General features: G+C 41.1%; 1 protein-coding gene across 1 annotated transcript in view; it reads left to right on the top strand.

Moving 5' to 3' along the window:
* Positions 1-13,531, top strand: part of fam20ca (FAM20C golgi associated secretory pathway kinase a) — a 37,792-nt gene that overhangs the window by 21,260 nt on the left and 3,001 nt on the right. Inside the window, exons 4-6 of the mRNA XM_044181044.1 lie at positions 9,810-9,902; positions 12,016-12,131; positions 13,308-13,488. Coding sequence (XP_044036979.1) covers positions 9,810-9,902; positions 12,016-12,131; positions 13,308-13,488 — 390 coding nt within the window. The remainder of the gene's footprint in view (positions 1-9,809; positions 9,903-12,015; positions 12,132-13,307; positions 13,489-13,531) is intronic.

Genomic DNA, 13,531 nt, shown 5'->3' with positions numbered 1-13,531 from the left:
TTTTATAACCTCACATTTATTTTACGACTAAGAGAAAGCATGCAACTGTCCTAGAAACAGAGCATAGCTCAAAACTTTGAAGACCTTTCCAATTAACTTGGTTCAAACTTAAGACATGGCAGCATCCACCCTTTTATTTACCCGTCATGTTTCAGATGACAGTCAAATGCAGAGAACAAATAGAGGGAATTTGGTCTGAGAGGAGATACAAAGTAAAGTGTAGCTGCTTTCTGTATCTTTCCTCAAACCCTCCTCAGTCTGATAGGGGAAACTACTTTTCGCTATCCCTGCAGTTTCTGCAGTGTTACTGACACACTCAGACTGGGATTTTTTTCCCTCCTCTCATCAGCTTCAGCTTACATGTCATGCTGAATACCAGGGCTTGTTATTCAGTCCCTGTGAGATGAAGACTCATGGTAATGCCCATTGATTTTGTGTGCAGGCAGAAACAAAAACTTGCACACACACTCATACAGGGAAAGCTCTTAAAATCCCCATTGATCCCAACAGGCTGAGAGCCATCCAGTTTGTTTTCATTATGGAAGTAATGTCGGCCTTTGCCGAGTTTGTTGATCTTTTGTTGCATCTTTAAGACCAGAAGTGTCAAGGTGGATGCCGACTTTTACTTTTTCCCTCATTATCCAGTTCGAATCTGGGTGTCGGTTCTTTGAAGCATTAGTCCCTCTCCATCTACTCCTCCCTCCTTCTCTCACAGCCTCTAGAGCTGTGAGGGATAGAGACAACTGGTAGAGGCTTTCTGGAGAAATTTCCTGCTGGAATAGATCGCAGAGGGACTGTGCTCTCCTGTTCATGTGTATTAGTGCCTTCTTCTACATCATAAATGCTCTTTGTAACACTTTAGGGTGTAATATTTGTGGTATTATGGAGAGGAATAACAATCCACAGCATTCTAAAATTCCCAGGGAATCTTTACATACCTCATTTTATGTTGAATTGCCTGGTTAGGATGTTCAGTTTGGTATAGCTGTCAACGTTTTGAAGACTTTTTTGGAACAGGTGGTTGGCCTTAAAGAGACTACTGTTCAGGATACAACATGGGTATTTATGTAGAAAAATATACTGAGCTGCAGGAGAGAATCAAACTCTGTCAGTATGCAGTGTCAACATACTCTGCCATATTTTGAAGCTTATTGTTCTAAACATCCCCAAGCTTGTGCATTTTGACATCTAATCACTGTTGACCCAAGAATACCCTTGATGTTTGTGTATGTTCTGCATAATTTATACTTCATATTCTGTGCAAAGCCTGTCATGAATTGTGCAGCCTGTGAAGGATTGCCTCAGACTATTGAAAACGGTTAATCCTGTGTGGATGGATATGTAAATTTGACAAAGTGTGGCTCTGTGTTGCTGGAACACTCCTGATTCTTTAGGATAAACCAATGTGCATTTTGTTTGTTGTGGGAGAGACGGAGAGAGACAAAAAGAAGAGAAACCATAAGCATAAAGACCTGTCGCATCCTTCAAGTACATAAGAACATATAATCCCCCTTAGTGAACACACACACTACGCTACATACAATGCATACATGAAAACAGCCGTAATATTCCAGTATATGAACCTATAGTAAATGCACATTACTGCAACACTGCACCATCAAAACCAACACTACTTTTAATCATTCTTTTCTGTGTATTTGCATCGCTCTTTTACCTCATGCTATGCATTTTAAAGATATGTACAGAAGTGAATTCCCTTGAGTCTACTCTTATGTGTGTGTGTTATCAATTACATTATGTGTCATCAAAAATACCTGTAATGTAAAGAGTGTGTAATTTTCATAATACAAAATTATACAACACATCTATTTTTAAAAGGAAAATATGTCAATTTTCATAATTAGACCCACTACAATAATACGTTTTTCTCCAACACGTCGCTGTGAAAAAAAATTCCTTCTGATATTAAGCTGTTGTAATGTCACAAAAACTGTACTGAGGTCTATTTTCTGATTATTCTGAGTGAATGAAATGCAATTGAAAAGCAGTTGAGTCATCAAACATTTAGTCCATTGATATCAGAAAGCTGCCATTTGGTAGCACTTCTTACTGAAAGCCACCAGTGAATACTCTTATCGAGTAACAACACTTATTTTGACATGGAAAAACGCTAATGCATTCACCAAAATGTGGTTTTATGAAAATGAAAAATAAGCAGTGATACTAATAAGATTTCCAGTTTTTTCATACATATTCCAAGTGCGCTCATGACTCGGGGGAGCCCGTTAAGATGATTGTAGGGAAGGGATCCCAAAAGCCCAGATATAATTCTGCAGCTTTGCATCAGGTCTTCACAGTGATTTCAGGCCTTTTAAACACTGCGCTCTATGGAGCGATATGCCCAGGGGAACGTGGCTGAATATGACACACCAGTCAATTAAGGCCAGCAAAAAATTAATAAATAAAAAATTTGCAGCCATTTCAGAAATAGCTCTAAGAGTAATGTAGAGCAGACACTGAAACGAAGGAACTGAGATCCAGCCTACATAGCTGCAACATGGGGAGTAATTTGATACACACATAATTGTAAAATCAGACAAATTATTATTAAAAGCCGAGTATTTTTATATCTCTTAGAACATGTCTGAGGGAACAGGTGTAACTAGGTGTAAGTTGTAAAGTGAAACAAGTGTAATTGCTTAGCTTATTTATTCAGATACTGATTTTGGAGGAGAGAAGAGAGGAATTTGACATTTCCAGAACAGGTTACAGTTTTTCCTTTTTGTTAAGCAAAGAAGAGGTGTTCATTGGATTTCTCACTATCAGAGTGAGAACTGTCATCTATTGGAAATAACGTCTCTCCCAAGCAAAATGCTTGCTGAACCTTTCCAGACTTAAACGAGAGGAGCAAACTTGTGGGCAGGGATCACGATAAAACTAATTTTCTATTTATGAAGTACTGTACTGTTAATGTGCTTAACGTGTCTTTTATTGTATGTGCACTAATGCTCCTCAGGGCATTAAAGGGCTTTCAATCACTGACAATCACATTTTGATCAGCACTTTTATCCTTCATATTTTCATTTCATTCAAGTTGAGCTTTTATTCCCTTTTATCCCCAGCCTCTTAGTAGTCATATAGTATTTTGGGTGTTTTATTTCCAGCACCCAGTGTAGTCTGCCATGTTAAACTGCATGCACAGACACAGAGGGTAGTTAGAGAGCAGCAGGGCTTTGCAGACCCATAAGCCACGGTCTGACACATCCCTGACAAATACAGACAGGGACTCCCAGCCATCAGGCCAGATGGCTCTCTCTCTCTCTCTCTCTCTCTCTCTCTCTCGACAATCGTGATCATGACCCCCCCCCATACACACACACGCGCACGCGCGCAGACACAATTTACAGTAGTTCTGAGGGTTTCCAGCTTCTATCTCAAGGGTTGCCAGAGAGCTCTGGTGGTCACAGATAGTGACCTAGCCCACAGCTATGCAGCTTAGACTCCAAACTCAAGGCCTCAGTTTCTGCCTGCAGGTTTTATTATAGACAGAAGGTCAGACAGCCAAGAAAGAGCGAGGGAACTGGAGATAATTGGGAAAGGTGGAATACATAACATAAACTTAATGAGATAACACACTGTTTGACTTTTTAAGAGAACGTCGGACACATTGTTACTTTCTTTGTCATTTATAAAGTAGCTTTGTAACATACTGTACCTACACATTTATAACTAAGCAGGGATTTACTTTTGAATGTATCTTTATATTAAGCCTTAAGCCACATTAACCTGGAAATGAAATTGTCACATTGAATTTGACTGATTATCACAGTGTGCACAGGCGTGGTGAAAGGATATTTGTATTTATATAACTGCACAAGTAAGAATTCATATTATCTCATATTAAACCTTTTTTTGCAAGCTTCTGCATGGAGAGGGGTTTAAAATCAATAGATCTCTAGTCTCTAGTATAGTAATTATACAGACAGCTGTTTGCAACGCCATGATTGACTGTAGGTGGATTAAATGTCTCCATTCAAAGGTACCTCATGGAGTATTTGATCATCCCTGTATTTTTTGTGTTGCATGTTCTATCAGCACACACACAATGATGCACATCCTCAAGAACAAGGGTGATGTGATTACAGTTGGTGGCAATAAACGGCCATGAAAGTTAGCAGGACTGCAATAAAAAGGGGAGAAGAAGAAAACTGCAAACTGGTATTGAATGCAGGTGTAAAAACGTTCCAAAAAAGACTTTAAGAACAAAATCCATTTAACATGTTTTTAATGTCTTTAGAATGAACAAAATATGTTTGGTGAAAAACACTGAGTTTAAATAAGGGATAATACCCAACAAGTTGTAGGCTGTTCCGTGGTTGTAAAGGATGATGTGGGAGCAACCCAACGCTAATTAAAAATACCAGTCGTTAATTTACAGATGTAACATATGGCTAATTTTGATCTCACTTTCATGCATCATGAAATATAGGCTCAGTATTACCATTACCACCAGCATTACCACCTACCATTTGCATTGCTAAACAGAAAGAGATTCACAAGGCTGGGCCAGGAGTCCAGCCTTGATCCTAACTTAATCCTGACAAGTTTTGAAACCAGGAGAGAAAGATAAATTTACTGATTGTTCTCAATCTCAAGAACAGAGAATAGTGTTGCATTCTTCCAAACGATATTATTAAAACTGTCTCTCCAGCAGAGATAAGTTTTGGATCGAATTTCCTCTCTGGTCTTGTTTCCTTTCCCCTGCAGCTGCCCCTCAAACTCAGGGTACATGCTTCGCTGCCTTCCTCCCCATATCATTACTTGATTTGGATGTTCAGATTCATGCAAATTATATATATATATATATATATTAAAAACATTTGAAATTAAACTTGCGTGGTTCTCATTGAGAAGCTATTTAGGCTTTTTTTTCAGTTGTTGTTGGTGGATACACAAAAAACACTAGCTCCAAACTCTTTACTGTAGCTTAAGGCTCACTGTTGCTGCCCATACCTACCAGTTCAATACCAGCGCATTAATCTAGAACTGCAAACAAACATGTGCATCATAGGTGTCCAGTTAAACTGTGTGGTTACTAAAAGTTAATCCACACCTTCCAGCAATCAGAATTGAGAATTCTCAGTGGCCATGATGTAAAGTTTCTCATCTATGAAGGACAAATCCCTACCAGCATGTACTGCATAGTGCATTTCCTTCATAATGGTCCTAAATGTATAACATCATATGCTGCACTTTTAATGACTCATATCGTCAATGCAGATCATTAATGAAACTACATGACTCCCCAGGGCTCCCTACTCTGGTGAAAGATCAATCTTTTGCACCTCTACACTTGCACATACTGATGCACTTCATGCATCAGAAAGCTCTTGCTCCGTCTTCATATTAATTCCACACTCTCTCCCACCTCATGAGTGTCTAATAACTTTGAAATTGAAGCACTGACTTAGGCCATCATCCTTCTTCTTCAAGTCAAGTCTTTTTCCCAGCATTCTTATGATAATATCGCCCATACTGCTTCCCACACATGCAGATAACTTGCCTTTCCCTCCTGGCGTTGCCTCACCCTGTGTGTTGAAAATAGCTGAGGCTAGAACACAACTTGTGTAACATCGATTTGAAATTCAATCTAGACAGCTACCTTGGGGCTCTGGGCCGATTCTCAGATCCCTCTCCGATACCAACGCTGGATGAAGTGAAGAAGCAGCATGCGTGGAGGAAAATAAAGAGGAATAAGCAGACACAGACTAAGGAATACACACAAAATGTATATGTACACACACAGTATGCTGCTTGTTTGCAGCTGTAAACACAAGCACATACACACACAGCCTTGACAGTCTTTGCCTGCATTCTCTGATACTTCTGCATGTAGTGCTTCTGATAGACAAGCGCCCTCTGACACAAATCACCAGGCTGAAGAGGTTTTATCTCAATCTTTTATCCGGTCCTCCATCCTTCCACCTGTCTGTCACCTTGAGAGGTGCTTTGAGTATTCTACAAGGGGCCATTTACCCACGAGTGTCCTGAGTATATCGTACTGATCACTTGCTTTTCTCCAAAACCCTCATACGCAAAACAGACTCACGGCAGACTACACAGTAGATAAGGCATACTGTAGTGCAACTCCTTTGAAAACTTGTGAAGAGGGATGAAAAGTTATATATAGTTTGGTAAAATTTGTTTTGTAAAAGGCAATCTGTTGTCTATGTTTCGGCGTAATGAAAAAAGTGCTGAGGAGGTGATTGGTGGGAAAAATTGTTTAGGGAAGAGATTAAGAGAAAGAATGACAGAGACGGGACGCATACATGGACATGGGTACATAAAAGGAATAAGTGGAAGAAAAAAGAAGGAGAAGAGGAGCAGAGGAGAGAAGCTGCTGGATGCTTGATAATTTATGTTAAGTAGGGTCAGGCTGGCGGGGAGGGAATTTCATTTGGCTGCACGGTAACCAAACAGAGTTGGTAAATCAAAGCAGGTTAGAAAAAACAATTTAGCTGTCATCAGCAGTTGAAAAATGTTTCTTCTCCATGTCCTGTCAATACTGTTAGCACACACACACCTGTGTTGATCTTGGCGGAATCTGATTATATCAATTAACTGATTTTTTTGACATCTTGGTGGCCGCAGAAACAAGTTGTGACCACAACACAGACATGTCATCTCCTTTTAAGTTGATATGGCAAACTTGTTAGCAAGCAGTTGCTTATTTATACATACAGCAGTTACAGAGCAACATTATTATTCATGTGGAGTCGTGTTTCAGGCCACCTGATGAATGTAAGTCACTCTCTTTTAGCTCTGTTTTTGGTCCTCCACCACCTCCTAACTGTGTCTGTCTGCTGTGTACAGTCAGTGTTTTAGAGCTTTTTCACTTAAAACAGCTGCCTGCTGTAGCCAAAAACGACGCTATGAGAGTGGTGAGAGTGACCCAAAATAGTAAATTTGTGTGTGCCGAACAGCTAAACAATGAGCTGAAACTCACTATAAAGTTCAATAAAGTCAACGAGAGCTGCAGATTCAGGTGATAATTCTCTGTAGGTTCGTCATTACGATTGACCCATTTTATATTGTCACATTGTTTTCACATTGTCATTCAAAATATCAATTATAGCAGCTTTAACCAAACTAAACAACATTTTGCAATGCTCTTACATGACATTTTAATGCTGAAGTCACCAATAGTTCACATTTTATGTTCAAGATCTTTAAATTTGTGTCTGCATGTACAAGCGATGCTGTTGCATATACCCAGATCTCATAGCAAAGCACTCAACCATTTCTTCCTAGCCACCCGCACACACATACACACACACACACAGGACACAGGAGAGCCAGACAGAGACAAAGACGCCTGTCAGTGGGGGGCTGAAATCTGCTGTGGATTACCAATAGATGACAGATCTCCCATGCACCCTCTCTGTCTCTCTGTCTCTCATTCTGTTGGATATTGGATCAGTAGCAAGATGCCATTACAGCACTAGGTCAGTGGATGTATGTACTATATGGTTTGTTTACACACTGCATGCTGTTACATCTTCAGTCAGCATGTGAAGAGTGCTGCTTATTTCTTCTCATCTCTCTGCTGCCCTCTCTCTGTCACCAACATGTATTATCAGTTTGGCTGTGTGATAGCGTGTGTGTGTGTGTGTGTGTGTGTGTGTGTGTGTGTGTGTGAGAGAGAGAGAGAGAGAGAGAGAGAGAGAGAGAGAGAGAGAGAGGTGAAGAGTGTATGCAGAGTCTGGGCCACAGCTGTTGTTGTGTTCGCCCCCCTCCCTTCCCCATCTCTCTAATATAACCCTCCAATGTGCAGGTCTAAGCTCGTGAAAGAACATTAAAAGTGCTGAGTTTGCACAAACTCCACATAGGCAAGCAGTTCAGCTTCATCACTTCACACACACACACTCCCAAAGATTCTGCTGAACTACTCACAGTATGTTTGCTGTAGCCTAATCACACTCAATTCAGATAAAGGGGCTTTTATTATCAAGGACACTCACTCATAAAGGGGGGGTGTGTACATAACTGAGGGGGAAATTTGTTTGTGATTTTTTTTTAAATGGTGTGTGTGTGTGTGTGTGTGTGTGTGTGTGTGTGTGTGTGTGTGTGTGTGTGTGTGTGTGTGTGTGTGTGCGCGTGCGTGCGTGTAACCAAAGCCTGTCATACCTGTCAGTTAATGTTACACATTTTGCACAGTGGAAAGTGAAATCAGTGGGGGGGGCATATATGGTGGAATAGCTTGGAAGGAAAGATATAGCAACTGATTGAAGACAAACACAACATTCCTCGGAGGTTCTTGAAAGAAACAACCTTTAACTTTAGGCTGTCTCTCTTTCATATATTAAAGTAATTGTGTTATTATGTACAACTCATGGCAAAATCATGTAGAAAAAGCCTCCATTTCAGTGTTTGAACTTGATAACAGCATATTTTAAAGATAACAAGGTGCGTCACAGATGTATTGAGTGCTGTGGCTCGTAAGGTCACCTTTAAGGGCCCTTAGTCCACCCCTTTGTCATCTACACGGTAGCTTTTCTCCCCTGCCCTGCACCCTGAAAATAAAAACACCATCAGTCCTCTTGTCGCTCTGGGTGGGAAAGAAGGAATCACAATAGCAGCAATTGATTTATGGGTAAATGGCTGCTTCCCTGACACATCAATGAATAGGACAGGTTATTTTCTGTTGTCATTGGTTTGGCTTTTCAAGAACATTGGAAGAGAAAGGGGAGATGAAATGATGCACCGCTGTACCCTGAAGTCCAATCCACACTAATGGAGTGGAGGAGGGGAGGAAAGATAAAGGAGGGCAGAGCGGGAGGGGGACACAGTAAGTGGCACCATGTATGAGTGTGTGTGTGTGTGTGTGTGTGTGTGTGTGTGTGTGTGTGTGTGTGTGTGTGTGTGTGTGTGTGAGGTTTAGCTGACTGTGTGCAAGCAGAGCAGTTACAGCAGGTTAATGTCCGGTGTGTCTATGTGTGTGTGTGTGTGTGTGTGTGTCTATGTATGAGAGAGAGAGAGAAAGAGAAAGCAAGTGTGCAAATGTGGAGGGATAATATCCTGCTGCCAGACGAGCGAGCAGACAGACACAGAGAAAGACAGACAGACACAAAAAGGCTTTGAGCAGTTCCTGACTCAGATCCATGGCTTGGTTGGCAGGGATTCACATCTCTTGGATGTCTGTGTCTGTGTGTATGTGTATGTGTGTCTGTGTGTGTTTGCTGGGAGGAATTGCGGGATGTGAGCAAGAATCTCATCCAGCTTCCCTTCAGCAGCCTTGTCCACATAGGCTTTGGTCTCATGCGTCAGCTTCTGTCCTAGAAAGAGATGCAAACATCGTGATGAGTTTCACCTTGCAGGAAATCTGATGAAAGTTGCAGAGATGTGCACAGACAGGAGCAGAAATGTCTCACATTAAAAAGATAGCGCACTTAAAATTTAATTTAAACTGATTTGGAGAAACACTGATGGTCATTATAGAGATCTTATTTTGAATTACCTTACTGATGTTTTTGTTACGATATTGTTTATAACATCATGCCCTTCCTGGTGAGTCACTACTCAAGAGAGGGATGGTACAAGCAAAGGCCTCGGGTCAAATTCACATTTTCAACTTACTCATCTTTCAGCCCCAAATTTGAACAGATCTTTTTCAGTTTAGGGTGGATATAAATATAGAAATGTAAGGGCTTTCCAATTATTCTTCATTCTTATCATGTTTCCTTGTTGCTCATATCTAAAATAAATATAGTGATGTAAAATATATCATATTAAAATGAAATTATCCTGCTGATGTTATGTGTAATGGTTTCTCAACCGCTATCTTTCAGGCAGACCCGGGAGCAGGAGACCCCTCCAGACTTCTTCTACTTCTCCGACTTTGAGAGGCACAACGCTGAGATTGCTGCTTTTCACTTGGACAGGTGGGTTTTATCACCCCCTCCCCCAAAAAACCCTTTTGCGCTGATTTCTTTGTGTCCGTTTCCCAAATGGTTTTTCAAATCATCCTTCGCAGTCTGTTCCAGGAAGAATGACAGGTCACACGTTGTTCGTTAACACAGACAGCAGACACTTTAACCCCATTTATAAACCGGAGGTGTGCCATAATGGACTTAAGCTGCAAAAAAGTGAATGGGATTTAGTACACGAGGGATTAGATAACACACAGAGCACTCGGATCATCTCCTTAACTTGCTGCTGAGTATATTGATTTCCACATGATCCTTTTACTCTACAGGCTTCAGCTGACAAAAAAATACAACTTCCCAACAGAGGAACACTAAGAAGAGTCAAATAGGATTGTTTGGGATTCTGGGGGAGGATGATTAATGGTGTGCAAGTCGTCTCAAGGTCTGCTGAGGGCATAGTTATTACTTCACACATGCTCTCAAACACACACTTTCACTCACTGTTAGATGAGGTCAGAGGCATGTGTTTGCGTGGGCAGGAAGATGGAGCCAAACAGGAAATTACAGGCACGCCATTACCACCTCGACATGGTTTTAGAGCAGGGGGGAGGTGCGTCTGTTACCCCTAAAGAGCAGTTTGTTTTTAGATTGCGTGCACCATGTGGGGCTGTCTATGAATTATAGTCCAGTTGCCTGACCGCAACAGCCTCTGGAAACCAGCCTGAGCTATTGCTAGTTTATGGCTTCATATTGACTCAGAAATGCAGAGTAGGAGGATGTTTTGCCCTGCTAAAACGTGCTTTAATTTGATTTCTAATTCTAGACATTTGTGATGAAATGTATTAAAATATCCTGAAGATTTAAGGAAAGACGTAGCATCACTTCTTTCCAGTAATTACTTCTATATCTCTGCTCGTTGCGAATGTGCTATACTACCATCTGTTGTGAACTCCTTGTGACTCAGGGGTGTGTAATAGGTGGAGTGCACACAAATAGACGCTCGAGTGGGCTCTCACATGCACACGCACACACAGGTGCTCCTTTGTCACCAAGGCCCAACATGACGGTGCAGTTTGCAGCTCCTGAATGCTGTCCTCTGTAGGCTAAAGTTTCGCCAACTCTGTTCCACTCAGCTGGTCTGTGTGTGTGTGTGTGTGTGTGTGTGTGTGTGTGTGTGCGCTACTCCCAGGAGGCTTAGTCTCAAACGGTTGAGGGTCATTTGGACAGCAAACATACAGTGAGACAGGCTAAACAGCGGCTGAATAGGTATAGTGTTCTGACATAAGAGCATATGAAAAGAATGAGAGACAGACAGATGGAGGCAGAAAGGGAGCAAGGGGGCAAGAGTTTGAGACCATGAAGAGTAGAATTAACATGAGCTTTACCATCTAAATATAGACAGAGGGTTAGAATAGATCGTGATTAAGTAGATGTAGTTCACAAAGGTGTGTATTTATCTGTGGTTGAGTGTGTGGGACAGGTGGGAGGTAGGCAAACACCTTTTCCATCCTTGTTTTGTTCAGAAGCGGATGTTGGATGTCAATAAATGCTGCTTTTGATGCCAATCACAAAAGCAGACCGAAAGATGACAAATTATTAAAAAAAATCTTGTGTGCTGAAATGATGCAGATCAAGTCTTGTGCTAACAGGTTTGATTGGACATTGACAACATTATTCTTTGGTGAAGAAAAAGTAACCTCACTTTTTCTTTGGAGCTGTCTTTATTTGCAGAATGATGGACATATGCTGAGCAAAAGTATATCCTGTCGTTGTGTAGTAAATCCAAATATGTCTATAGAAGTATGCAGGTAATGTGCATTAATGTGCAAGCAGGGAAGGTGTAGAAATCAAGAGCACTGGGTTCAAGCTGCTCACAAAGACAGGGCAGGTGCTCAGTGTTCATACCTCTCTTGGTTGGCTAGAGATGTTCTGAAAATCTGCACCGCATGGGGCACCATGGGAGAATGAGCTGGAGGCTGAAGGAGCTTTGTAGCTGCTTTTGTTCAGGTCAAATTAAAGTGGAAAATAAAAATTCTTTGTAAAAAAAAAAATGTTTTTTTCCCTTTAAAAATGACAGCATTTTACATATTGAATTATTACCTTTGTCTACATCTCTCTCTTTCTTTAGGATACTTGACTTCCGGAGAGTGCCCCCGGTGGCAGGACGACTTGTCAACATGACGAGGGAGATCAGAGATGTGACACGAGATAAGAAGCTGTGGAGGACCTTCTTCATCTCACCAGGTAGAAACTCTGCCAGCTTCTGCAGCTTGGCACAGTGATGTAGCTACTTGGCTGCATCACACAACAACCGTATCTCACTGGTTTCACTTCACAACTGGGTTATGTACAAAGTGGGTTATGCACCTGAAGCTGAGGGGAGTCTGAGTTTGTATGTCCTGGTCTGCTCTTCAAGGCAGTACAAATGGTAAGAATGTACTGTAGCATGTGGGATGAAAACGTTACAGCCACCATAAGTCACCACAGGGTGGCACTGTAAGTCATCTTATTCTCAGAAGCAAAGAAGGCATTAGAAGGACTTTTATGTAGAGAAATATTAATATACAGCCACTCAATAAAACTAATAATAAATGAAAACCTTTTTTTAAAATCCAAATAAATTAAATGAAAACAATGTTAATATCCAGTTGTTTCCTTGTTTTTTATGTTGCTAGATTATGGTTATAAACTGACACTGACCACAACAAATCAAGATATTATGTTACAGTGATGGAGGAAACTATAGTGTCACTCAGAGCAAAGGAAAAAGTGTGTGTCAAATGAATGCATATTATGGAAAGCAAGTCATTTGTCACATATGAGTAGTTGTCAGGGTGCCATAAAGAATATTACAACTTCTCAAACACATTGTTGAACATTAAAGCAACAAATTAAGCCACTGCTTTTTTTTTTCAACATGTCGCTAATGTAGAGATTAGCCTGTAAGTACTGAGGGAATGAGGAACAGGTTTCTTAATGAGAAGACTCAAAGATAAATTAAGACATTTGGTTGAAGGTTTTTACGTGTCTTTGATCATTACTAAACAATTTACAGAAACAAACTATAACATTCAAATGAAATGGTATTTGGTATTTTGAGCAGCCAGTTTGATCTGTATTCACATGATCTCAGTAGGCAGAGAAATGAAAAGCTGGTCAGGTTCTCTTTGATTGTGATGTACCATCTTTGCTGGCTCAGCACTCCCTTCCCTGCCTCTGTGACCTGTGTTTGACCCTGAGATTGGAAAACCTCCACCACCCTGATTTTTCACTGTCTAGCTCTTACCTTCATCTCTGTCGTCATTTTCTCCTCAATGTCTCCACATTCATATTCAGCCACGTAGGCAATGCGCAAACCACTTTGTGTGCTTCCTCCTTGCCAACATTTCTCAATCAGTGTCTTTTCTTTTCTGTCCTCAGCCAATAACGTCTGCTTCTATGGCGAGTGCTCGTACTACTGCTCCACTGAGCACGCTCTGTGCGGTAAACCGGACCAGATCGAAGGCTCACTAGCAGCCTTCCTGCCAGACCTGAACCTGGCCAAACGCAAGACCTGGAGAAACCCCTGGAGACGCTCCTACCACAAACGCAAGAAAGCAGAGTAAGGAAATGACACTAATGCACCACAATTCATGAATCTGTCA

The sequence above is a fragment of the Siniperca chuatsi genome, linkage group LG21, assembly GCF_020085105.1.
Source record: "Siniperca chuatsi isolate FFG_IHB_CAS linkage group LG21, ASM2008510v1, whole genome shotgun sequence".
Classification (NCBI taxonomy): Eukaryota; Metazoa; Chordata; class Actinopteri; order Centrarchiformes; family Sinipercidae; genus Siniperca; species Siniperca chuatsi.
This window is presented reverse-complemented; position numbering and strand designations above follow the sequence as displayed.